Below are 27,549 nucleotides of genomic sequence, written 5' to 3' on the forward strand. Positions count from 1 at the left end.
AGTGCAAACTGCCTTTGCTCGCCTCTGGCTAATTTGAGGCATAATTAATAGCAGGGCCAGCACTTTCCTCTCTAAGAGGAATTTTTTGCCTTAAAAGGCTAACTTGTCATTAACACCAACTTAATAACGATGATATCCCCATCCTGGGAGAAATCCTGGGAATTTCAATTTGCTGGGCTTGCCAAGACTTTCTATTAGAAGTCCCAAACCTGCTCACCAAATAATGCTTCCTTGGATTCTCCACGTTACATGACTCTGGACTGAATCCCAATTTCATTTTGAATGAAATGCATTTGGTAGCACATTCTGCAAACACCGATGTGGTGAAAAGACTTTTCGCAGTAGTCATTTAGAGGGTGACATGTTTGAGTAATTCTTAAGAAACCCCACGAAACCCCTCTTAGGGGTCCGTTGTTGACAGGATTCAATGGGGTTAGTCTAAAATAGATTCTATCTTACATCTACTATTCAGGGGTAAGGCCAGTTGAACACAATGGGGATTCCCCCCCCCCTTCGAGTACTCGTATATAGAATTGCATTGTTGGTTTTGCCTTAAGCCAGGGGTCTACAAACTTGGCCCTTTTACGACTTGTGGACTTCAACTCCCAGAATTCCTCAGCCAGCGTGCCTGGCTGAGGAATTCTGGGAGTTGAAGTCCACAAGTCATAAAAGGGCCAAGTTTGAAGACCCCTGCCTTAAGTGATGGTTGAAGCTGGGCCCCTGCTATATGATCCAAGTAATCAATGAACCAATGTGGTTCAAGTAAAAAAAAAAAAACTTCAGAGGTTCAACAAACCAATATGATTCAGGAATAATAACAATAATAAAGATTCAAGTGTTCTACGAACCAATATGGTTCAAGTTAAAATCCATTTCACAGAAATGATTAAAGTGGAGTGGATAAGGAATATGGAGGGTTCCTAATTATACGGAATGTCAAGAGGACCAAATGAGGGAGGTAGCTGGATGCAAAAATTCAAATCAACTTTTCCTTCAGTGATGGATTCCAACCTGGAATGACCTAGAGGATGCCAGGTTGGAGAAGATGGACTCATGCTCAGATCATCACTCTCACTGATGATATGGAACCTCGTGGGATTATGTGGTGTGGGTTTGCATCTGGGATGCCACCAGCCTGTGGTAGAAGCGATGATGATGGCAGAGATAAACTCAGCTTCTCCATCAATGGTTCATGGTTACAGTGGGTCATCTCTGCAACTGACCCATGGCACCAGCATCTACTAAGTGAAGATGCTTTTTTGTGTAAAGCTTCAAGGTTCAGTTTGGTGTCCTAATCCTTATCCAATAACTTAATTAAATATAGCAAGCAGAAGACAACAGATTCCATTGGGGTGGGGAGAATAGAAAGGAGAAGAAAGAAACAAAGACGTTCATGCTTCCTCACTCTTCAAGGTGGAGAAAGAGAAAGGCTGGTCTATCCAGGATGGCTGTCAGGTGAAGGATGGAGGATAGACCAACCCAGGGCCTGAGCGACGGCTTCGTAGCAAAAGACGCAGCTAGAGAGTAAAGACAAAAGAGTTTGTCAAAGCTGCACATTGCTCTTCGAACTTTTGCCCTACCTGGATCATTCAAAAGCCCAACTCACCTGCTCGGCTGCTGGTCCTGAAGTCAATAGGTGAACTGGCTGCTCGTTCTCTGGGTTCCGGGCACTGGGATCGGCCCAGTGGTCTAGTAAGAGGCGGACAATCTGCTCTTGATAAGGATGGTCATGTAGACCTGCAGCCATGTGCAGAGCTGTGTTGCCATGGGCCTGAGGATAGAAAAGCCCTTGATCCTAAGGCAGTACTCAGCTTATCATCTCCTGATCAAGAGAGGCAGATCAGGCAAGGCAAACACTGGAAAGGCATATGCCAAGAGGCTTGGGTGATGATGCTGAACCTGCATACCACACCTTCTTTAGGTGGAAAGACTCCCATCCCGGTCTCAATTCCATATACAAAATTATGGCTCTTAAGGTACAGCAAGATGAGAAATTCATTCATGCATCTCCAATATGATTGCCAAGCCACCCACACAGTTCTCATCTGTTTGACTTCTGCACCACATGTTGTTACAGGCTTTCCTCCCCCTTGCAGCTGAGCAGGCAAATGGTTTTAAAAGGAGAAGTACCTTGTCCCAGACACCATGCCTCAGCAGTCATGCACTCTCTCTCCTTCGCTCCCTCTTCCTCTGTGGATTTCCCCCCCAAATCAAATGCCTTCCAGATATTCTTTACTTGCTGCTTCCAAGATCTGCAGCATTGACATGTGCTAACGGTAAGCAAGGGCAGTCCTCAATGTGCAAAGTTTAGCATCCATTCAAAGTTACAAGGGCACTGAAAAAAAGGGATTTGCAACTGGTCCTTGCACTTATGATTGTCACAGCATCCCGATGGTCCCATGATGAACGTTCGGCTGCTTTGCAACCGGCATGTGTTTACAAGGGTTACAGTATCCCGGGGTCATGCATGATCGCCATTTGTGACCTCCCCAGCCAGCTTCCAACAAGAAAAGTTAATGAGAGAAGCCAGATTTGTTTAATAACTACATGATTTATTTAACAACCATGGCAGAAAAGGTTATAAAGTTGGATGCAACTCACTGAACACACTGCCTTGCTCAGTGGCAGAAATTCTGGCCCCGGTTGTGGCTGTAAATTGAGGGCTTCCTGTAGTCCAAGGCACAGGTTGGAAGCTGTCAGAAAATGCACACCACTTTCTCTGTGCCCAGCCCCGGGGGCAATGCTTGTGAATAGCAATAGCCCTTAGACTTATATACCGCTTCACAGTGCTTTGCAGCCCTCTCTAAATGGTTTACGCAGTCAACACATTGTCCCCAACAATCTGGGTCCTCATTTTACTGACCTCGGAAGGATGGAAGGCTGAGCCAACCTTGAGCCCCATCAGGATCAAACTGCCGAACTGCTGGCAGCTGGCAGAATTAGCCTGCAGTACTGCATTCTAGCCACTGTGCCACCACAGCTCATGGGGGAATGGGGAACTCCTAGTCGCATACCTTAATGTTTACAAAGTTCTGACGTTCTTGTCCAGGTAGTTTGAGGAGGAACTGGACCAAAGGCAGGTTTGCAGCCTGAACAGCCAAATGCAGGATGGTTTTACTGCTCTTCAACTCCTAACCAAAGTAAAGGGAAAACAAAGATCAGACATCCAGGCAGTGGTGAGTTTAGGTAATTCTCCAGTGTGGTCTAAGTGGGTTCTTTGTTTAGATGGCACTGTGTATTACTTCCAAATGGGAAAAGTCAAATCTGTTGCACTGATGTCCACCTTCTGATGGAGAGCCTGGATGTTTTGCCTTCCCACCTCCCTGGTGGTGCTAATACAGCCAGACAAGACACTCTTCCTGGAGAGTCAGGAATCCTACCTCGACATGACATGAACCCTTGATACAGCCTGCCCACTTACCTGGCTCTTGTAATCAGCTCCAAGTTGCAAAAGCCGCTGAATACAGAGCAGTAAGTTCTGCAAGTGATGTTGGGATGAGGGCTCCATGTTTTGTATCTGGAAGGCAGCATTGTGAGCAACGACGGCACAGTGCAAAGGAGTGAGACCTGTACAAATACCGCAGAAAAGGAATCAGACAGCACTCCTGCATTTTGTGTGTGTGTCTTTGAGTGAGTGTTGACTCCTGATATGTTGATTGACACCTAGTCCCTGCAGTTTTCTTGGCAAGATTTTGGAAGAGGTTTGCCACTGTCTTCTTCCTAGTGCTGGGAGAGGGGCTCTGGCTCAAGGTCATGTAACTAAGGCAGAACTACAACTCACAGTCTCCTGGGTCATTGGCCTAAAGTCCCCTAGCTAGTTTCCATGCCTAAGAGGGCACTAGAACTCACAATCTCCTGATTATTGGCCCAAGGTCACCCAGCTGGCTTTCATACCTAAGGTGGAACTAGAATGCATGTTCTGCTGGTTTGTATCCTGTTTTCTTAACCACTACACAAACATGGCTCTTAAACATACTTTTTGAGAAATATGTTTTGAGAAAAATCAGAAGCTTTTATCATCTTGATGTAATGGTTGGTTCCCAGAGAGCTACGAATTCCGGAAGCCATTATGTAGACAGCCAACTGCAAGCTTCTATATTATCAGTGAAGAGAGCTGCATCCTCACTAGATCAGAAGAAGACTGTTAGAAGGAAAATCAGAAAGCTCTCTGCCCTACCATCCAAGGAGGAAAAAATGGCTCTAAACATGAAGTGGTTCAGTGGCTGGAAGTTTTGTAACCCTGACTTCTTCTCAATGAATCTTGCTAAAGGAAAAAAATAGTATGAATCATACTTGGAAAAAAAATCACTTTTGGTTCAGGCAGTTGCCAAAGAACCTGACACTTACCTTCAAAATTTCTGGCTTCCACATTGACAAGAGCACCAGTCATCATGACAGCCTGGAAAAGAAGCCGGAGGTGGGGGAAATAATAAAGCCGATGTGTGTTTTGGAAAAGATTCGTTTGAGTCATGAGATTTTCCATGCTGGCTCAGGATATCTAGGAAATATAGGTCCAGTATATCAGGAGGTCCTGGAGGTTGTGCTAGGGCCAGTGTTTCTCAACCTTGACAATTTTAAGGCATGTGGACAGCCAATGCTGGCTGTGGAATTCTGGGAGTTGAAGTCCACATGCCTTAAAATTGTCAAGTTTGAGAAACACTGCTAGGCAAAGCTTTGATGGGATGACTTACTTGGAAAGAGATTCAACCCAATCACCGTGTCAAAACAGATACACAAAGTCAAGCAGGGTGGTAGTTTTACTATCCAGATTAGAACCACCCTGCCAGTTTACAGGTAGTCCTTGACTTATAGCTATTTGTATAGCGAGCAGAAGTCATAACAGCGCTGAAAAAAATGACTTATGACCAGTCCTCGCACTTATGACCATTGCAGCATCCACAGAGTCACATGATCCAAATTTAAGAGCTTGGTAATCAACATATATTTATGGTTGCAATGCCCCAGGATCATGTGATTGCCATTGTGGCTTTCCCAGCTGGTTTCCAACAAGCAAACTCAACAGAGGAGGCTGGATTAGCTTAACGGCCAATCATTCACTTAACAATGGCAATGGATTTGCTTAACAACCATGGTAAAAAAGGTTGTACAACTGGGCATGACCCACTTAACAACCACCTTGCTTAACAATGGAAATTGTCATAATTTGAAGGCTACTGCATCTCTTTTGCTGGCTTATCAGTGCCTTTCCAGGCATATCCCCAAACTACATGTCTCAAAGTGAAGCAGGTGGATTAGCAGATTAATACCTCTTCAGTGCTTCTCTGATGCTTTGCTTGGAGCATTGAGACAGGTAGTTTTGTCCCCACTAAAGAGGTATTGTGCCTACTTTGCACAAGGCTATTTTAATGGAGAAAATAGGCCAGTCTCACCTCAATGACACTGGGCAGCCCATAGGTGGCGCCAAGATGCAGCACTGTCTGCCCCTTTTGGTCCATGGCATTGACATCTGCTCCCAGCAAAACCAGGTCCTTCACGATCTTAGATTGATTGGCTGCAGCCGCCACTAATAATGGAGTCTGGGCAGAAAGAAAAAAAAATTGAACTGAAGAAGCTTCTTGGATGAGAAGTGAAACATTTTCAAAGAAAAAGCACCTTTGGGGCAACCATGACCTGGATGGCTGAGAATCTCCATAAACAATTGAACTGAAACTAAACTTGAGGGCACGGCCTAAACAGGTGATCCATATAAGGCAGTCACCCAAATGGCAGCTCATTATAGGGGTAGAAATGGATGGAAGGAATGATGCGCCAACATAAGTTTTCGTAGCCCCAGTATCAGTCTATCTCAGTGTTTTCAACTCCCCAAATTCAGTTCCCCCTAGATCCCCATCAAATCAACTCCCCCCATCTGCCTATCCTAGATCTGCCTGATCTGCCTATCCTAGATCCAAAACTATGAATATTGTAAGAATATATATATATACAACTCTAATGTTTGCATGTAGCTTCCCAGTGGCATTTTTTTTACATTGCAATCTCAGATTCTTGAAGGACAGTTGCTGATGCTTTCCCATTCCAGTCTAACATGGAACAGCAGATCATGCAAGATAAGCCACAGGGATGATGGGAAGAGACTTCTTTCAAGAAACAACAGCCCAAGATACCTTTAGCAATATCTGTGCAGAGAGAGAACTTCCAGCTAATTCATGGACCAGAGGTTTCTAAACTTGGCAACTTTAAGATTTGTGGACTTCAACTGCCAGATTACCCAGCCAGCCATGGAAGTTGAAGTCCACAAGTCTTAAAGTTGCTATGTTTGGAGACCCTTGTCATAGAGTGAACTTACCTTCCCCCTGTGTTCTTTGACATCCAACTGTCCACAATCTCGGAGCATTTCAGCTGCAGCATAGGACAATGGGCGGAGTCCTTGAGCAACAAAGAGATGGAGCAACCTGGAAAAGAAAGGGGCAGAATGATCAAATGTCTACCATACTTTTTGGATAGCCACTTCCCATGCCAATATCCTCATCTCATTTTTTTTTTAAAGTATTCTGACTTCAGAAAGTTTTGTGAGTTTACAACTAGCATCTTGTATTCTCTCATTTGCAAACTCTCTGGCTGCATCTCTTATTTTATCATTTGAATTTTGAAAGGTTGCCAAGTTTCAGTCTCTTTCCAGATAAAGAATCGTAGAAAGGAAAAACAAGATCACTCTTGAATTCATAAAGCCAACTCTGCAGGCGAGGACATTGCTTACCTTATCATAGCTTTCTCAGGTACAGTAAGTTATCTACTACATTTTTATTTATAGTATCATAATCAGTTCCTTGTGCAACATATATAGCAGTATCCAAAGGTAAGGGAAGCAAGGATGATTTGCAAAGATAGAAAGCTATAGATTATAATGAATGGAATAATTAGATTTAGCTATCTAACTTTTTCTTTGTTCTCTCATGTCATTAACTGACACAGTTTTGCTGCTCCTTATGCCAGTGTTTCTTAACCGTGACAACTTGAAGATGGGCGGCCTTCAACTCCCAGAATTCCCCACAGAGCATGACGTCTACCCATCTTGAAGTTGTCATGATTGAGAAATACTGACTTTTGTCTTTTCTGTGTGAGTATAACATCGTGTACATGGAATGGAATAGCGTGAGGGATATGATGATCCACTGTTAGGGATTAGCTAAGAGGTATGCATACCTATGCAAAGGAATTATCACAAAGACATCTACAAAGATTTAACATGTAACTATACAAACTGTAAACCTACTGGTTGCTTTTGTTTTTTTGCCAATACTTTATTGACCACCCAATTGCCATGTATTTTTCCTATCTGATTCACTCTAAGTGGCAAGAAAATGACACAGCTGCCACCGTTTAATCCTGTTTTATGCTGCAACCATGGATATTTTCCCAGTGTGATGCATTCCAGATGTGATACAACTGTGTAACACTTGGCATTTCTAGCTGGTATGGTCTTTGTTTTTTCCAAGCTGGAAATTACAGGCCTCACCTAACTGAAAAGCACCAGGCTGGCAACAGATCCCAGTCCCTTTCCCAGTTGGTTCCTATGTAGCCTGCTTGTTATCTGCTTTCCAAAATCTTTCCTTTTTTTCATCTTTTCCCATGACCATCCCAAACAAAAACACGGAATGACTTTCTCAGTGGGATGGTGCCCCAGTTGTACACTTACGTGTCGCCATCTTCATCCTGCTGTAAAAGGTGAGATAGATCTATATTCTGGATCTGTGCCCGAGCTTGAGTCAGTTCCCCTGGATCTACATCCACAGATAAGTCTGCATAACTCCCAGGGAGGAGGAAAGAAGCATTGTTTTGTTCCTGTCCCAGCCAGGAGTTCGCTGAGCTTGGATAAAGATGGACAGCTTCAGTGGCAACCTTCTGGGTGGAAATTAAAAAAAAAGGTAAACAGGTATTGGAGTGAAGCTGATCTAAAGATCGGTGGTTCTCCCTTCTCTATCTCTGCCCATGATCCTCTCTAACCTTTTATGCCTAAGGCAGGATTATAACTCACAAACGAGGGCAAATATATATGTCCCAGGATAATGTTGCAGGATCCAATCTGGGTTAGTCACCAGGACCAGAGGTTTGGTCTTCCAAGCTTTTGGACTCGTGCTGGAGCCTATCTCTCTAGATTAGACCTAGATTGGATTCTGCAGATTGGATCCTGCAGGATTAGAACTCACAGGCCCCTGGTTTGTAGGCCAGCACCTTAACTACGATGCCAAACTGGCTCTTCAGATGGGTGGTTCTCCCTTCTCTTCTTCTGCCCATGATCTCTGATAACCGTTCCGTCTTTATCAAATGATGCACCAAGGTTATTGAGATCCTCCACACAAAATAGCTACATGTAATACATGTAATAAGGATGCAATCTCCCATCACTCATGCTCATTGTAAGAAACAATTGTGCTTATAGTTGTAGCTATAGGTGAAATTTCTCCAAAGAGCTCTTCAGTAATGTGACCCAGGCACTATCTTGTATGGAAGCACAAATTGTTTATTATGGTACTGAAAGCATCTGAGGCTAAAGTGGGTGAAGATGCAACTCTTCTATATAGTAATGCAAATTAGAGTACGTCTCTGCTTGGATACAGCAAAGTAACTGGACATCATTGAGCTATGACTACTATAGCAACATCCTCTATGCCAGTGGGGTTAGGCAATGGGGTGGTTTCTATGGAATGATGGGGTGGAGCCACCAGAGCAGTGGTATATTGAGAAAGGGTTCCATGAAGTTGCTTTCTGTAGAGTTACAGTCGGAATGGGACAATTTGCTGCAGCCAACTCGCTATGGTATAATTCAACGTGGGATAACTCAAGACAGGGACAAGTGAATTACAGTGGGTTTTGTCTTGTTTTAGATTTGAACCTTGAACCTAAAGCAAGACCAAGGCCCTCTCCAATTATTTGTCCCTCTCTTGAGTTATCCTGCATTGAATTGTCCTGTGACAAGTCCCAAGTTGGCCATGGCAAATTGAGTTGGCCAGGGCAAGTCGGCTGCAGTGAGTTGTCCTACACCCAGTTACCATCATGGGTCTTGTCTTAAACTGGCCTTAGATACCAGATCCTATGCCTGCTGCTAGTATTTTCTGGAACTGCTATCTTCATGGAATGCCTCTTTGTTCTCTCAATGTATCTTCTAGTCTTATCAGCCTGCCTTTGCCTTCTAAATATTTTATGACTGATTCCATAGAGTTTATTTTTTTCTCTCTCAAGTTCCCGGGTAGGTATTGAGGAAAAGGAATGGATGATTTGCTCGATTTTACTTGTCCAAACCAGCACCATACTTTTTCCTACGTACAGTAGTTCAACTCATCTGGATAGCACCTGGATAGGGAAAGTGAGCCCAGACTCATCTACTTTGAAAATACATCTAGGCATTTTTTTTAAAATAACATACTGCTTTCTCATTGTCTTTTCCAAAGAAAAGATGTGAATTGCACTTTGGAGAGGCTCCTGGCATGCTTTGAAGATCTGCATGCAATTCTCAGGATTCCCTTTTGAGAAGCAAGTGGCTTTTATCAGCCAGCTTGAGACAGTAGTATGGATCCACTGCTAAATACCCCAGGGAGTTCATTCTATCCCACTTCCATCTCTGCTCATCTCACCTCATAATTTACTGCTGATGTTATCTTGGAAGTATACCCTTCCTCGGGACCTCCAGGGCCCACTGTTCCATAAATATTGGTTTCCAAGGGAGGGCAGGGGCTCATCACATCATACTGGCTCCCCTGAGGCTGGAGATGGAAATCGTTGCCAGGGTCCACACATGGGTAGTGAAAATCTGAAGAGAAAGCTCCATGGCTGGAGGCATCGGTTTGCCAGGCAGCAAAGGCAGCAACTGGATACTGAGGAGCTGCAGTCTGTCCTAGAGCAGGAACCCCCTTTTCTATTGTTCCATGGGGCTCTAAAAAAAGAGATTTGGGAACGTTCCAATCAGTGAATAAAGTTGATTTCTTCCGAGAAGCAGAAAATGCTCAGAGCACTGTACTCAGGTCTACATTTATGACATCAGTAACCTGCTGCAACTGTCTCAGTGTGAAAAATGATCATACTTGGCTAGCTGGCTAAGTATCTTTCTCCTGTGTATATTTAATCTGGACATTTTTAGTGTCATTGTTGTTTTCAGTATTTTTAATTGTAATATATTTTTTGAATTGTTAGCCGCCCAGAGTCTTTGACTAAGATGGGCAGCTATAGAATTTAAATACATACCTACATAGATAAAGTCCTAAGTCTACCTTACAGGGCTGTGGCAAGGTAAAAATGCGATAGAGAAAAACCTCTTTGAGTCAATTTGTACCCTTGAAGGAAATGCTAGTAAATACATGATAGTTAATCAATAATCTCAAGTAAAGACCTAACGAAATTTTGAATAATAAACCTATTTGAATAATAAATCTTGCCCTGTAAATGAGTAATACAGGATAATCCCTGTATTTTTATATGTATGTATGTATGTATGTATGTATGTATGTATGTATGTATGTATGTATGTATTTTATTTAATCCCTATTTATAAAAATATAAAAACTAATAGAAACTAATATTTAGAAGGAAGAAAAGAAGGAAGGAAAAACAAAGCCAGAAGTGCAAGAAAAAAAGTATAACTTCTGATTTTCTTTTACAGCAGTTATAAGTAGAAATTAACTTCTTACTTGATGGTTATAGCACGGCTTTCACTTTTTCTATAATCTATTTTTTAATCATCAAAACCATATATCAAAAGTGCATTTTTGTTCTGTTTCATGCACAAGGTCTATAAGGGTTTTCCAGTCAGCATTAGACTTAATGTTTTTTCTTTGATCGAAGATGTCAGTTTGGCCAATGACCTTAGTGCATGTGATAGACAGCGCAGGATTCACAAACATGAGGCTGAGATAGCTTTCTCCAATAAAGGATAATTAGTTTAACATTCAGAAGTGTGGTAACCACCAGAGACAATCTTGGTATTGTCTTCCAACTGAAAAAATCCCCCCTAGCAAAGCTTCCATCTTCACTTTTGAAGTTAGACGTGGCTACATCTGCCTAGGGCCCTTAACAGTCTAACCAGATCTTAAGAGGGCAGAACTTGGTCCTCAGTCCTCTCTGAGTTTGGTTGTTTTCTTGCAGGTGTTTCATTACCCAAACAAGATAACATTATCAGGGCTAGCAACACAAAAACAGCCAAACTCAGAGAGGATCAAGGACCCCTCATTTCAACCGTGAGCTACAAATATTCTTCTTTTATCCTCCATTCTCTACCTCTGCCCATGATCCCTGCGAATCTTTTATGCCTAAAGTAGAGTTAGAATTCCCCTGGTTTTTAGCCCAGCAACTTAACCACTCCCAAAGGTCCTTTTTTAGGAGGCAACTGGACTTTCTTGTTTTTCTTTGAAGACGTTTCACTTCTCAGCCAAGAAGCTTCTTCTGCTCTGACTGGATGGTGGGAAATGGAAGGATTTATATTACTTGCAGACAGCTGGTCATTTGCATTTTTAGAAAGTTGTTGAGGCCACCTGGAGGTTTATCTGTGTCCTGGGGTCACCTGAGCAGTGCTGTGTGTGGAGCCTTCTTGGCTGCAGGATGTTTTCTGCCCTGTGTCCCTTCACTGAAGATAGGTGCAGGCTGTTGGGGATGAGTTTGTGTTGTCTGCATCTCAGAAGCACAAATGGTTCCTTAAATGTTTTCTGGAAATCCATTCATACTCCTGCACCATTCGAAGGGTGTTCATCCCAGTGCATAGCTAAATGTCTATGGAGATTCTCCGTCATCCAGGTCATGGTTGTCCCATGCTTTTTCAAGAGGCATTTGGGGCAAGCATGACCTGGATGACTGAGAATTCCATAGACACCTTAAACACTCTACCAAACTAGGTAGCATTGGATTACTGAAAATTCGGGTAGTTGAAGGACACCCAAGCTGGAAAGTGTCCAAGTCCAGCAAGCCTTGCTGAAAGAATATCCTAACCTTACCATATTGTCCTAAAGTGGACAAAAAAACAAGACTGACTTGGAATATATTTCAAGAATGTATTTTTTTAAACAGGGGAAAGAACAGGTAGTCCTTGACTCAAACCACAATTGAGCCCCCCAATTTCTGTGGCTAAGTGGGTTTTGCCCCATTTTATGGCCTTTCTGCCACAATTGTTAAGCAAATCACTGCCGTTGTTAAGTGAATCGTGCAGTTATTATGCGAATCTGGCTTCCCTCATTGACTTTGCTTGTAGAAAGCTAGCTGGGAAGGTCACAAAAAGGGATCATAAGGCCCTGGGACAGTGCAACTGTCATAAATCCTTGCTAGTTGCCAAGCTCCCCTATTTAGATCAAATGACCATGGTCAGGGGTAGGCAACCTTGGCTCTTTTATGACTAGTGGACTTCAACTCCTCGAATTCTGGGAATTGAAGTCGAAGCTGGCTCAGGAATTTTGGGAGTTGAAGTCTACGAATCATAAAAGAGCCAAGGTTGCCTACCCCTGACCATGGGGATGCTGCAACAGTCATAAGTGTGAAAAACCAGTCATAAGTCACTTTTTTTTAGTGCCACTGTAACTTTGAATGGTCACTGAACAAATGGCTGTAAGCTGAGGATTACCTGTAGCGACAATGCAATTTTGAGAATTGGGCAATAATTCTGTAACAGTTAAGAACCAGGAAATTGATTAGATAGATTAAATAGATTGAGACTGAGAGATAAGAGATGGATAATGAATTAAATCTGAAACTGCTTGGAAGTTTATTAAGTGACCTAAGCCCAAAACAAATGATTCTTGCTGCAATTTAAGTGGAAAGCCTTAAGTACCTCAAATGCTTTCCATAATCTGTTCACCTCCAGATGCACTGGAAAATCTCTGCTCCATTAGAATTGCTGGAGTTGTAAGATGCCAGCTGGAGGGTACCATCTTTAGAAAAGCTGATGGAAAGCTAAATTCACAAGAGCATTTGTGACAGAGATAAAGCAATTACATTCCCAGATGTCTGAGTCTACTCACCTGGCCAGCTGGCTTCTAAAGCTCCTGGAGGGATCTGAAATGGGAATAGAAAAAAGAAAGAGAGAGAAAGTAATGAATCTGAGAAAGGCAATAAGACCAGGTTGGATCAACCATCTCTGATCAAATGCATTGGAGGAACAAGAAGAAGGAAGGCCCAGATAGTTCACTGATTCCACCAAGAACCTGGAAAGAAACTTGAGTTGTGTCGGTGAAGACTCTCAGGCAAAGGTGTCTGAAGGAGGAATGGGACAACTCACCGTGGCCAACTTCCATGGCCAACTTGCCATGGCCAACTTGCCATGGACAATTTACTACAACCAACTTGCCACAGCCAACTCCCCATGGGACAATTTGCCATAGGACAACTTGCTGTGGGACAATTCAACAATTCAATTGAATTATTTAAAAGAATTAAACATTATTTTAATTTTTGTCATTCATATTTCATTTTGTCCCTCCCTTGGCATCCTTTCTTTAATGATTCTATTCCACTATTTCTTCGATATTAATGTTACTCTTGTCCTGTGGTGAGTTGGCCAAGATGAGTTGGCAGGCAAGGTTGTCTGAAGGCTGAATCAAAATCCAACCAGCTGCCATGATTCAACCTTCAAACCACGTTGTGCTGCAGAGAAGTGTTTGGCTCTCTACATGTATAAGGGTGTTCAGCTCTATTCAGCAGGTGACTCACCAGGGGTCCAGTGCTGTGGTTTAGGGCAGCTTGTTGTTGTCGTCGTTGCTCCAGTAACTTCCGCACAGTCTGAGGTGGTGGCCCTTTGCAGCCTGTAAGTAGACAGAGAATCGGGGTATTAGAAGTGGGGTGTGGGTGGGGATCATCCATAATCTTCCCTTGAGATATATAGTCTTCTGGGCAACTGCTCCAATATCAGTCTATCTAGTGGTGGGATTCAGCCGGTTTGTACCACTTTGGCAGAACCGGTAGCTGATTTTTTGTTACCTAGGCCCAGAATGGACTTCTAGAAGCAGCATCCACACAGAGAGCCGGTTGTTCGCATATTTGAATCCCACCATTGAGTCTATCTGTTTGGGAGTAATCTTAGGGCAGCGGTTCTCAACCTATGGGTCGCGACCCCATTTGGGGTCGATCGACCATTTTTCAGGGGTCGCCAAAGGCGGCGATCCGCCATTTTCTCCCCTCCAGGGGCGGCGCCGCGCATGCGCGCCGCGCATGGGGGGCACCGCGCATGTGTGCCACGCCACGGATGCGCATAACGTTTGTGTGATGGGGGACGCCGTCACACAAACGTTGAGAACCGCTGTCTTAGGGTGAAGTTTTCCTACAAACAAACGTCTGTGGAGATTCTCAGTCATCCCGGTCACTGTCCCAAAGATGCCTTTTCAAGAGGCAACTGGACTTTCTTGTTTTTTCTTTGAAGACATTTCGCTTCTCATCCAAGAAGCTTCTTCAGCTCAGACCTACAAACGAACACGTGGAAAGGCTTGATACTCTTCTTCGCTCTTCAAGAAGTTTGGAAAAGAAGCTTCTCTTCACAGTGGTACAACTCGACTTACAACTATTCATTTAGTGACTGTTTGAAGTTACAATGGCACTGAAAAAGTGGCTTATGACCATTTTTTCACACTTATGATCGTTGCAGCATCTCCATTCGGAAGCTTGGCAACTGACTCATGCTTATGACGGTTGCCGTGTCCCGGGGGGCCATGCGATCACCTTTTGACAAGCCAAGTCAAAGGGGAAGCCAGATTCACTTAATAACCTTGTTACTAACTTAACAACTGTAGTGACTCAGTTGTAGCGCCTTAACCATTACTTTTATTGAAAATTTTAACAACCCTATAAGAACTAATACGAACTGAAATAGAATGAAAAAGAATAAAGAGAAAGGGTGAAATAAAAGAAAAGCTAAGGTTACAGAGAGAAAAATGTAGAAGAAAATTTGAGAAAAAGTAAAAAAATATAAAAAAGAGGCTTGCAATCTTCTTCACAGTAGTTATAGGTAGAATCATGTTTTAACCTCTCTCTAAAGTTACATCATAGCGTTCTTCTTTCTATAATCTATAATCTCATCTATAATGTATCCTGTCTAATCATCAAAATTATAAATTGCGAGATCACATTTTTTCTTTCTTACACAAACTGCCCATAAGGGGTTTTCAATCGCTGATAAAAGTTATCTTTTCGCTAATCAAACCAGTCAATGTAGCCATTTCAGCAAGTTCTGTCATCCTCGCCAACCATTCCTCTCTTGCAGCTATTGCCAAATTGTTTCCATCTTTGTGCGTGCCATAATCTTGCTTGCAGGTATCACATTTAAAAACAGTATTCCACATCTCTTTTCTAGCTGTTTTGATCCCAGGAGGAAAAGTTATGGTTTCAATTGAATGTTAATCTTTAAAATCGTCTGAATCATTCTATGTGTTTAAGCCTTCAGCAAAAGATGCTTTAAGACTTCCGTGCTTCCAGCCCTTGAAAAATGGTATCATCAGCAGGTTTGAGGCTGCCGAGGTCGCTCCTAGCAATTTTAATTCTGTTCCGATTGCTTTTATTCCAACCTTTCTCATGATATATTCTGCAGATTAGTAAAAACAAGCAGCGTGACCATGTACAATGTTAGATGTGCTCCATTCCCAATTTAGAACCATTTAATTGTTCCAATATTCTGTTCTAACTATTCCTTCCTGGTTCATCGTACCAATTCTTCAATAGACAGATTAGATAGCCTGATACTCCCATGTTTTCCAGGGCTATACACCATTCACTGTGGTGTTGTACACAATCAAAAGTCTTAATATAGTCAATGAAGCATGAAAATAATTTTGGGATTTTTTTTGTCTTTTCCATTAGCCATCAAATGATAGCAATATGATTTTAATTGCCCCAACCACTTTGTAATCCATATGTATAGCCGGTGATTCTCCTTCCAAATAGTGTTTGAATGTTTCATATGCTGCCCATTTCTTACACCCCACTTAATATTGCCATGCACACCATGTTTCTCCAAAAGGAGAGAACACGAAGGGGCAATCCTACCGGATATAGAACTCAGCTCCATTTGAGGTTAATGACATTAAGGGAATTAACATAGATGTGTTTGTTTGCCCAGGCAGAACCTGAGATATTAGAAGTTTAATTCCTTCTTGGCTTGTCTGAACTGCTAATTGCGTTTCAAGAAAGTTGATACTGGTGCTCTTGGGTGCTTCTTTGCTGTGCAAAGAACATTTTTCCTATGTCTCACTTTGCAAACAGCACTTTCTAGAGGGAGTTTGGATCCATATGGAGAGAAGATACAGTTAACAGGAAAAGAGGTAATGGTTATTTGGCTTCTTCACTCTCTTCTGTCAGAGGCAGCATCAAGGATGGGCTTTAGCTAACAGAATAACAAAGTTGGAAGGGACCTTGGAGGTCTTCTAGTCCAACCCCCTACCCAGGCAGGAAACCCTACACCATTTCAGACAAATGGCTGTCCAATCTCTTCTTAAAAGCCTCCAGTGTTGGAGCATCCACAACTTCTGGAGGCAAGTTGTTCCACTGATAGATTGTTCTAACAGTCAGGAAATTTCTCCTTAGTTCTTAGGTTGGCTCTCTTCTTGATTAGTTTTCATCCCTTGCTTCTTCTACTGCCTTCCGGTGCTTTGGAAAACAGGTTGACCCCCCCTTTCTTTGTGGCAGTCACTTAGATATTGGAACATTGCTATTATGTCACCCCTACTCCTTCTTTTCATTAAACTAGACATACCCAATTCTTGCAACCGTTCTTTGTATGTTTTAGCCTCCAGTCCCCGAATTATCTTTATTACTCTTCTCTTCACTCTTTCTAGAGTCTCAACAACTTTTTTATACTGTGGTGACCAAAACCGGATGCTGTATTCCAAGTGTGGCTATTTTGGTCAAGCTAAGCAATCTCTTAGCTTAGCTTGTAGTCATACAAGCAGAGAAAACTGACAGCCGAAAAAGACCTAGTGGTCCATCGAATTTGCCCTTTCAGTTTTTCTTTTCTGCTGTCAGTTTTCCTTTTAATTTAGGTATTTATTATTTTTATTTATGTTTATTTTTTATTCTTTTTGGATGACTTATGACCACCATCGAGGCCACAAAATTTTCATTCCTAAGCAACATAGTTGTTAAGTGAATTTTCCCCCATTTTACGACTTTTGTTGCCACAATTGTTAAGTGAATTGTTGTAGTTGTTAAGTTAGAAACACAATGGTTGCTCAGTGAATCTGGCCTCTCCATTGACTTGGCTTGTCAGAAGGGTGCAAAAGGGGATCATGTGAAACCGTCACGAGTACATGCCAGTTGCTAAACATCCTAATTTTGATCACATGAGCAGTGGGATGCTGCAATGGTGATAAATATGAAAAACAGGGATAAGTCCCTTTTTTTCAGTGCCATTGTAACTTTGAACGGTCACTAAACGAATTGTTGCAGGTTGAGGACTCCTTGTATTTGGTATTTGGGTGCCAATCTTGGAATTGCATTCAGAGTAGTGGACAGAACCAGGGCAAAGAAAGAAAGAAAGAAAAAAGACAGTGGGATTTTATGCACAACTAATTTGAAAGTATATTAAATGAATCGGATCTAGTAATGATGATATTAAATTTATCTCTGTGCGCTTAACTGTTCATTCCATATTAAATCCTAATTTCTCCATTATTAATTCCATCTTTATGATTTTATCATTGCCCTCTGGTGTCCCATGATAAACTGCAGTCTGGCAGCTGGGGGCATCTCTTAGGTTTACCAGAGATGCAGGACCTCAAAATGTGTACTTCGGATAGAGGGAAAAGATTTAGGATAGTGCTTTTGAAACACTGCTGGCTGGGGAATTCTGGGAGTTGAAGTCCACACATTTTAAAGCTGCCACGTTTGAAAAACACTGATTTAGGGTGACAAGTCAACAGGAGGAGTACTTCTGAATGAGCAGGACTGACTTACCATATTTTGAAGGGAGTGAATAATAGATTTTAGTGTAGGGTGCAAAGTCCATGGCTTACAGGCCACAATGGATCACCTGCAGGTGCGCTTTCTAGCAATTCTCAAAGCCTCCTCCCAAAATGTAGACAGGCACAAACCTTACAGTCCTTTCGTTTGCATTTCTGGAGTTTTGAGATTCTTAAGCGGTCAAGCAGTTGCTTTCGATCTTGCGTTCTTGCAATGCCTTACAGCATAATTTGAAACACCTTCAACACTCCCAGAAACCCTGAAACCCTGGTACCACCCACTTTGGGGAGGGGGGGTGGCCCTTTATTTGATGTGCAAAGCCTGGTGTGGCCTTTGAGCTGATAGGAGTTGTAAACCTCTTTTACTATTTCAAGAGGAGATCCTTCTACATCCAGTTTCTTCACTTCATCGTTTCCTACTGTCCCAAGATTAGGGTTTGACTTGTCTTGGGAGTTTGTCTGCCTGTTTATGGCAATTGATGGTATCTTTAAAATGTGAGCTTTAATGACAATTAAAGCAGCAGAAAAGAAATGGTGGGGAACTCCAAGACATATCTACAAGAACAGGCTGGGTATCTCAGCCCCAAGCAATCCATTCCCCCTCGAAACTGTTGATGGATGCCTCTTTGAGGCCCTTGCACACACTGACAAAAACAGCTGGTTTCAGTTTCTCAGACCCGCACCTGATTCTGCATCTGGAAGGTTCACCTTCTCCAAAAGCCCCTAGGTATCTCCTCTAAACATGATCTTATCAGGTCTTTCTGAAGAGCCCTGGATCCATCATGCAAATGGCCAGGCTAAGAATGGGTAGAGCAGCACCCTTCAGAAGACATCTTGGATCAAGTCGTAAAAGCCACGAAAAGTCTTGAACCAGCATTTATCCTCCCACCCCCACCCCCAGTTCAGATTTTTCCCTGCCTTTGTCAGAGTTCAATTCTGTTGGCAGAGAAGAAAAATCACCTTACTCTTCGTTCTGCTCATGAATCATGGTTGCCTTTAGTCTCATCCTCTGTAATGTTCCATCTCAGCACAAAAAAAAGATGCTTTCCAAAGCAGGTGATAACAATCCCCCCTCCCTCTTTATTTTTCCTAAAAGCAGACCGGGGCACGAATAGGGAAAGGAGGGCAGATCAAGAATAGCGAACCAGCTCACAGGGCAATGCTGTGGTTGCCTGGCTGCCTTAGCTAAATAACCCGGCAGCCAGGGCATTGCTTCCGTGATGGAAGACATGACAGCGTCTGGAGGAAGTGAGGTGGAAGAGAGACGTTCAGCCGTCAGGCTTATCTCTCCACTAAAACAAACATTTCCGAAGCCACAAGTTCAGGTTATTTCCGACTGCATGTGTTATGTAAGTCATTTCAAGAGCCAAGCGGGTGTCAAGCAGAAGGAAAGAGTAGCACCTACTCAGCCAGGTCCCCATACTAGCAAGGGGCTTGATGTAATGGGCAGAAGGAATAACCTTGAGGAGCAGAAAGTAGTGCCCCAAGCAAGACAATGGTCAGATCAAAGAAATAGGAGTCCAGAGCAGAAATGTTTAAGGGGCTGCCACAAAGATGAGGGGGTCAATCTATTTTCCAAGGTGCCTGAAGGCAGGACAAGATGGAAACTAATCAAGGAGAGAAACAACCTAGAACTAAGGAACTAAGGCTCTTTGTTTTGTTTCCTTCATTTCAAAAAGCAAAAATGAGAAGGAAGCCAGGGTAGTAGCTGACCCCCAACTTGCATTCAGTTTTGATCACAATATAAAAAAGACCTAGAATTATGGAAAATTTCCTGACTGTTAGAACAATCTATCAGTGGAACGACTTGCCTCCAGAAGTTGTGAGTGCTCCAACACTGGAGGTTTTTAAGAAGTGATTGGATAACCATTTGTCTGAAATGGTATAGGATTTCCTGCTTGAGCAGGGGGTTGGACTAGAAGACCTCTAAGGTCCCTTCCAACTCTGTTATTCTGTTAAAAAGTGTCTCAGATATGACCAACTTTAGAAATTAAAGGGAGGGGGGGGAAAGACATTCAGACGTGTGATATTCTATTACTATAGCCTTCCAATAAAAGTATTAGCTTGCATGTCTTTGCTTTCCAGGTTTAATCTATATTGGAGGTCTGACTCTTATATCCATCCCATGACGACCTGTGGCCTCAACAGCGCATGCGTCCTTTGGTTTAAATGCAAAGCCAGGCCCAATGGCAACTGGGATCTTTCCATCCTTAGCTGCTCAAAGGGCAGGGAAGAAGAAATTGGTTGGGATAGCAGGGAGAGAGAAGGGGGGAGCAAGAGAAACAACAACTGTAAATGTTATAAATGAATAGACAGACAAGCAGAAAAGGATGAAGTGGCAATAAAAAGAGGCAGTGCTGCTATATTCCCCCATGCTTTGACAGGAGAAGGAGGAGGAGGAGGAGGAGGAGGAGGAGAAGGAGAAGGAGAAGGAGAAGGGAATGTAGAGATAACTTTGGAAGAGAAGAATTCCTAAGGGAAGTGAAACAAGAACCTGGTTCTGGGAAAGTGGAAAGCATGAGAAAGACACTCAAAATAGTCTTGCTTTGATGTTCTTTGGTATAAGATGAAGAAACACTGACAGGCTTTCAAGGTTCTCCTATTATTTCCCAGAATTCCTGGAGTCCTTGTGATGTCTGTTTCCTGACCAGGTCTACAAAAAAAAAATCCTTAGAATAACATCCCCCTCCCCTTGGCATCTTCCTGGGGCACTGAGGCTTCACCTATCAGAATGGGCAATATTTTCAGGCACAGTTTCTGCAATGTTTGCTTGAAATCTTAGAGAGCCACTCCTGGTGTTTGCAAGCCAACAAACTTTGATCATAATTAGATTTGCTCATAAGACGGTATACACCATATGACCTTGGGGAGGGAGCAACTTGCAGTAAAATCCCCCTTGATCATTATTAGTGTGAAAGCAAGCCTGGATGAACAGGCATCTAATAATCACTTAGCCATCAGCGTCTTAAGACATGTGCCTCTCTACACAGCTGTAACTTTCACATCCTTGACAGTGTCTCCCTTTTCACTAAACCTGTCTGCAAATTTCACACAGAGAAGACACAGTATATCTCCCCTACACACACACACACACACACACACACCCCTAACCTACCAACACAGAAGAATGCAACAGGTTTCATTAGGCGTTTCATTTCTTTGGTATGCTCCTAGTTCCCTTAAAAAGCCAAGAAGCTGGCATACAACCCAGAACTATTACCTAGAAAATGACATTACAGGTAGTCCTTGTTTTACAACCGTTCTTGTTTTACAACCTCTCAAAATTACAACGGCATTGAAAAAAGCGATATGACTGTTTTTCACACGTAACAATCACAGCAGCATCCCCAGGGTCATGCAATCAAAATTCAGATGCTTGGCAATTGACTCATATTTATGACAGTAGCAGCATCCAGCAGGGTCATGTGATCCCCTTTTGCGACTTTCTGATAGGCAAAAGTCCATGGGGAAGCCAGATTCATTTAACAACCGTGTTACTAACTTAACAACTACAGCAATTTGCTTAACAAGTCTGGCAAGAAAGGTCATAAAATGGGGCAAATTTACTTAAATGTCTCACTTAGCAATGTACATTTTGGGCTCAATTGTGGTTGCAAGTCAAGGATTACTTGTACTCACAAACATAGGCATAATATAGAAACAAATGTTAAAACCGCTTCAAACTGCAGTTGAAGGAATACCCTTTTGTAGTATTTCTCAACCTTGGAAACTTGAGGACGTGTGGACTTCAACTCCCAGAATTCCTCAGCCAGCTTTGCTTCTGGGAATTGAAGTCCATCACCTCATCAAGTTGTCAAGGTTGAGAAGCGCTGCCCTTTGGGATTTTCTCTTGTCTGTATAAAACAAACTGTTGGGCAAGGAGAACATTTTATCCTCCTTGCAAGCAGAAAATCATCCTTGCAGAAGGATTTCAGCATTAGGGTCCTCCAACCTGCAGATCAACATGTTTACCCCCCCACATTTCTTTAATCCATGTTTTTTTTTTTTTTTTGCAAGGCCCCATCCTTCCTACATCCTAGGCTGCATCTTACCCCTTTCTGGAGATGGCTGCAAGCTGGGAGCCGTTGAGGGATAAACAAATAGCCAAATGGCAAGAAATCAAAGTGACATCTGAGCTAGAGTTACATTCCCGGTAATAACTTGCTGTAAATCATGCTGGGTGTGGAGGGCCATCATTCTTTTTCGCTAACGTGTTCTGCTGTGATACTGGAATTTGGAGTCATGAAGGAGATGGATTGGAAAGGTGGGGACAGATGCTCAGGAATATTTCATACAGGTGAGGATGAACATGGAAGGAACGGCAAGTGTTCTGCAGACCCAGCCTTATGGATCCAGGGTTCTAGGAAAGCCTTAGTTGGTGCTTTACAGGTAGTCCTCGACTTACACCAATTCATTTAGTGACTGTTTAAAGTTATGATCATTTTCCACAGCATCCCCATGGTCATATGGTCAAAATTCAGACGTTTGGCAACTGACTCACATTTATGACGGTTGCAGGATCCCAGAGTTATGTGATCCCCTTTTATGACCTTCTGGCAAGCCAAGTCAATGGGGAAGCCAGATTCACTTAACAACCATGTTACTCACTTAACAATTGCAGGGATTCACTTAACAACTGTGGCAAGAAAGATCGTAAAATGGGGGAAAATTTACTTAACAAACGTTTCGCTTAGCAACAGAAATGTTGGTCTCCATTGTGGCCGTTAAGTCGAGGACTACCTGCCCTTTCTTGCATCATTGGATTTGTTTCACCCCCTTTTTTTTCTTGCGAGGGGAAAATTTCAACCACAATTCAATGATTTTTATCATTCTTACAAGGCATCCTTCAAGCCGTGCCCAGGCTCCAATGTCTGACTCTGTGCAAAAGCTAAGTGTTCCTCAGGGATCTTAGGAATCTGGTCTGTTGGAATTCTAAATTGGGAAGGGGAGGGGAGGGGGGACCCCTGGCCCTGCTAGCTGAGAATGATGGGGATGGTAGTCCAATTCACCAGGAAGACACCTGGAGGGAGACGGCTGCATCCGAAAGACATTTATTTGGTTCTGTTTTCAGCAGGGGGTTAAAGCCTTTCTGACTGAAAGAGCTCAGCTGCAGAAGCCAGAGGGACTTTTTAGCGCTGTAAATGTCATGATGGTAAGTAAAAATAAAGCAGTCCTGCGGCTCCTAAAAGACCAGATCATTTTAAGACTCCTTAAAGCAGTGCTTTTCAACCGTGGCCACTTGAAGAGGTATGGACTTCAAGTCCCAGAATTCCCCAGCAGCATATTAAAGGACATCCCGCATATGCTGGCTGGGGAATTTTGGGAGCTGAAGTCCACACATATTTGAACTGCCAAGGTTGAGAACATAGCCTAAAGGCTTATTTCCAATGTCCTTTAATTTTCTTTGCATTTTTTTTTTGCTTAGTAAAGTCAAGGGACAAATAAAGGGTTACAAAATCACAATTTTTTTCATCCCTCTTGGGACACTAATTTAACTGATGAGCTTTGCTGCCTGGGATGAAAAGCAGCCATCTCTGTGATCTTTTCAAGTGCTGGACCACACTTTCCATGGGTAGAGCCTGAGGCATTATCCTCTAAGGCACTCTAGATAATCAGTCAATTATAGATATATATTTTATTTAAAAAAAGGCTCACTTATAATTTTACAGAGGGTGCTTTGATGCCCGTGGAAAGACAGGTTAGAACATTTTTCCTAAATAACAGGGATGGCTCCTTGTTCAGAGACACAGTAGCTAAGTGAGCTATAGATAGTTCTTGACTTACAACCATTTGTTTAGTGGCCATTTGAAGTTACAACAGAACTGAAAAAAGTGACTTATGGCTGCTCTTTGTACTTATGACCTCTGCAGCATCCACACCACCAGGTGATCCAAATCCAGGCACTTGGCCAAAGGAATGTATTTACAACGGTTGTGGTATCTCAGGGTTATGTGATCACCATTTGTGACCTTCTCAGCCGGCTTCCGACAAGCAAAGTCAATGGGGGAAGCTGGTTTCACTTAACAACTGTGTGGTTCACTTAACAACCATGGCAAGACAGGTTGCAAAATGGGGCACGACTCACTTAGCAACCGCCATGCTTGACAAGGGATCTTCTGCTCCCAATTATGGTCATAAGCCGAGGACTATCTGGTTCTGTGCAGTAATCGACAATCCACTTGATTGAATCAAGAAGAACCTCTTTTGCTCAGCTCGACAGGCCCTTGGCTTTATCAGCCAAGAATGAACCTTTCTCCAGTTTCATACTTCTGGAGGAGATCAAAGCGGATCTCCTAAGATAGAGGTCCCCAACTTTTTGGACACCAGGGACTGGTTCCATGGAGAGAGGTTTTTCCATAGATCGGAGGGTGGTGGTGGTTTTGTGTGCTGCCTGCATCCCGCGGATGTGTGGCCCGGTTGCTGGCATGCCACAGCCCGGTACCGGTCCACAGACCAGGGGTTGGGGACCCCTGTCCTAAGACACTGTATCAATAGAAATCACAGCTGTCATAGGGACCATCCCATCAGAGATGCGCTACTTCCAGTATTTTATGAACGCTTCTGGAAGTAGAAGTGGAGAAGCGTCTCCGCCCTTGAGCAGATTTCACAAAAGAGCCCCGCAAGTGTATTCATCTTCCTGGGGATGGTGGAGAGGAGAAGGCAGACTGCGAACCGCAGCACATCACATTAGATCTCCTAAAAGAGGATTCAGTTACTTAAGAAGGATAAGAAAAGCTGAGCTCAGGACGTAAAATCCCAGCTGGCGGAGGGGGTAAGTTAGCCGAGTCTTATAAAACCAACCGTAGTTTGCAGTAAGCGCCTGGTGCTTCCCCCCCTTCCCCTCCCAACCCCCCAATTCAGGAATCCCACGGAAATCACCGGCCGGCTGTCCGCAAGCCGCACTGCAAAGCCCCTCGCGTGGGCCGCGACAAGAGTCCCCGGAGATGCAGGGTTGCCCCTAAGAGCAACTCGGGGCATTCCTGGGCAAGCCGTGGGGTGGGGTTGATGGGGATTCCGCTTAGCCAGCAAAGCACGACCGCCAGGGAAACGCCGGTTGGCCCGGTGCCTTGGCCTCTCGTCCGACACGGAGGGTGCACATGCGCTCCCCCTCCACCCCCGACAGCCCTCTGAGACGCGAGCCAGACCAAGCGTGGCCCGCCCACGCCGCGCGTAGCATGGAATCCCCAGCGACGCGTCAGTGGGAAACCCCCTCGGATATTTCCTTGCTTGAGGGTAGAGGCAGCAGCCCGGCGGTTGCCAAACTTTGGACCTCGCCAGAGTTAGGATCTTGGGGGGTAGGTGGGGAGGGATGGGGGTGGGATAAGGATAACTCTCTCCCTCTGCCCCCCAGCCCTTCCCGATCACTGGTTCCCCCTAGGTCTATGGAGGTTCTCAGTCATCCAGATCGCGGTTGTCTCAGAGGTACTTTTTCAAAAGGGAAAAAAAAAAAAAAAGGTTTCAAAAAGTTTTTTTCTTTTTCCAAGGGGGGAAAAATAGTCCAGTTGTCTTTGAAAAAGCACCTTTGAATGAACCTCGGGACCACCTCTGCTTTCACCTCCCCTTTTCTCTCTCCCCCCCCCTCCAGGTTCGCGGGTCCTTTTTCTGTATCTCGTCCTGTCCTAACAGTTGCCAACTGATCAAGAAATAAAAGGGGAAATGCTCCTGTGGCAGCGAGGGTCTTTTCTGACCCTACTAGCAACACTTATACGCAGATTCCCGGAGGCGAGGCGAGGCAGTGTTTTCCAGTCTGCCAACAGCACATAGTTTAATTCTAGCGTTAGGAACCAAGGGGTGAGATATGGAGACCGGTTATTACTAACCAAAAGAAAAGTCAATTTGCTCAATTTCCTGACTTCTACTGAGACAAATGAAGTGTCCCCCTCCCTACATGAGCTCTGCAGAGGCACTAGGAAAAGAAGGGGATAAATTAATAATTTCTGTTTTAAGATGGACGGGAAACAACAATAAGCACATAAATATGATTCATCCTAATCTGAGCCTGGCAGGACAATTGCTTTGCTTCAGGTTCCAATCAAAAACTGGGCAGCTATGACCAACTAATCATTTTAGGCAATGATCACTTAGATTGTGCACTTATGAGAGCATTTACATTTTTGAGCATAGAAGTGTTCTCTCAGGGCATTTAAAAAAATTCTGTAGCAGCATGACATTAAAAAAAAAAGAGCCTGGATCTAAATAACAATTTCTCCTTCTGATTTCTGGAGAGCAGTGGGCTGTGGTTCCAAAATTATTTCTTTGTTCCTTTGGGGCTGACAAGTGCACTGGGCACAGCAATTAATGATGGGCATTGGGATGAGTGCAGGTTGGGAGGCGTGCAGATGACTAGAATCCAAGCTAAGCAACAGCTGGCAGTGGAGAAAAAAAAAATCCACGTTCCTGTTGCCCAAAGCAAAAATCAATGAACCTCTCTGCAGATTGGAGAACTCTATTGCCAGCGTATATTTTTTGGCCCGCTGTTTTGATCTTAAACAAAATTCTCATTTGCAGGAGGTTAGCCTATTCAAACTGCAACGTTCAATGCACTTATGGATAAGTAAATCCAACTGGAACAGAATGGGCTTGGCTCCAGATTATTATATATGTTTGACACTGTGCGGTAGAATTTCACTATCTCCAGGTCAGAGAGAGTGGAAAAAAACCCCTTTTCACCAGATGATTAATATTTGATAGGCTGATATTAAAGGCAGAGGACTGAATCCATTAAAAAGATATTTCAGCCTTGGATGAAATTCCTTTAGACCTGTCTTTGGAGGCCAGGAGTTGCTTTAGGAAAAATAAAATTGGAATATCATATAAAACCCCAAAGGCATTTGACCAAGATGTATGTTTAGCAACTCTCTTCTCTGCTCTCCATCACAATTTTGTGAAAGCATTCCGTGGGAGACTTCTTGTAATCTGCCTGTAGACCAGGATCCACTAGTGCAATGTTTTTCAAACCTGGCAACTTTAGAGAGGACTTCAACTCCCAGAATTCTCCAGCCAGCATATTGCTTGGGGAATTTTGGGAATCGAAGTCTGCACATCTTAAAGTTGCCAAGTTTGAAAAACACTGCACTAGTGATTCAAACCAAATGCTCATGATAATGACTTTTTCTTCTACAAACAGGCCTAAAGTTGAGCTAAAAGGACTCTTGGCTGATGCTAGACAAATCTGTTTGTATTGCAGCTGCACCCAGACAGAAACACCACCAGGAAATAAAACAAAACAACTACATAACTACAGAGAGAACTTTAGCTGCAGCTCAGAAAGAGACTGAATTCTTTCTCTGCTCCATTCTAATGGAGAACCAGACATTTCCATCTCTTAGGACAGCCAACAGTTGCATACGAATCCAGCAAGGCATTTTGGGGAAAACCAACATCTTTTGCCTACCTTTCTGAAATCTCATTCCCATCTCTAGCCCTCGTGGGGCACCAGAGTTGTTGCTGTTCTCCGCCACCTTCCTCCACGGCGTCTTAAGTCAGTGTGCTGTTCTGACAAAAGCACGCTTGAATTTTATCAGGAGGAAGCCGAGCGGTCGTTTATACCAGAGAGAGGAAGTACTTGTACAACCCTTTGGGAAGACCCATGCCCCTCCCACTACTAATCAGCTACTTGGAACCGTAGACTGCAGAGCAGGTGAATCACCAAAGCATCTTTGGCACAGATGCA

At 43.3% G+C, this 27,549-nt stretch overlaps 1 protein-coding gene across 2 annotated transcripts; it reads right to left on the minus strand.

Annotated features, from left to right (window-relative positions):
* Nucleotides 1-700: 700 nt before the first annotated feature.
* On the minus strand, nucleotides 701-27,419 carry NFKBID (NFKB inhibitor delta). Of its 2 annotated transcripts, none has more exons than XM_039325664.1 (12): nucleotides 27,271-27,419; nucleotides 13,645-13,736; nucleotides 12,957-12,990; nucleotides 9,594-9,892; nucleotides 7,658-7,860; nucleotides 6,308-6,413; nucleotides 5,391-5,537; nucleotides 4,348-4,399; nucleotides 3,422-3,567; nucleotides 3,015-3,131; nucleotides 1,607-1,771; nucleotides 701-1,517 (listed from the first exon to the last, which is right to left on the minus strand). In XM_039325664.1, exons 1-12 carry the CDS (start codon nucleotides 27,290-27,292, stop codon nucleotides 1,452-1,454), a joined length of 1,449 nt encoding a protein of 482 aa, XP_039181598.1. In that variant the 5' UTR covers nucleotides 27,293-27,419; the 3' UTR covers nucleotides 701-1,451. The 2 variants fall into 2 exon arrangements, with proteins under 2 accessions (XP_039181598.1, XP_039181597.1); XM_039325663.1 differs by having other exon boundaries at nucleotides 7,658-7,863.
* Nucleotides 27,420-27,549: the final 130 nt, after the last annotated feature.

Source organism: Crotalus tigris, unplaced genomic scaffold, assembly GCF_016545835.1.
Source record: "Crotalus tigris isolate CLP2741 ecotype Arizona unplaced genomic scaffold, ASM1654583v1 scf7180000024338.4412243, whole genome shotgun sequence".
In the NCBI taxonomy this organism is placed as follows: Eukaryota; Metazoa; Chordata; class Lepidosauria; order Squamata; family Viperidae; genus Crotalus; species Crotalus tigris.

Coding starts and splice junctions, on each gene's coding strand:
- NFKBID (XM_039325663.1), bottom strand. CDS start 27,292: ATGGGAATGAGATTTCAGAAAG. Junction 9,893..12,956: donor TTTAGAAGCCAGCTGGCCAG/GTGAGTAGACTC, acceptor CTCTTTTTTTAG/AGCCCCATGGAACAATAGAA. Junction 3,132..3,421: donor GAGCTGATTACAAGAGCCAG/GTAAGTGGGCAG, acceptor TACTTTGGTTAG/GAGTTGAAGAGCAGTAAAAC.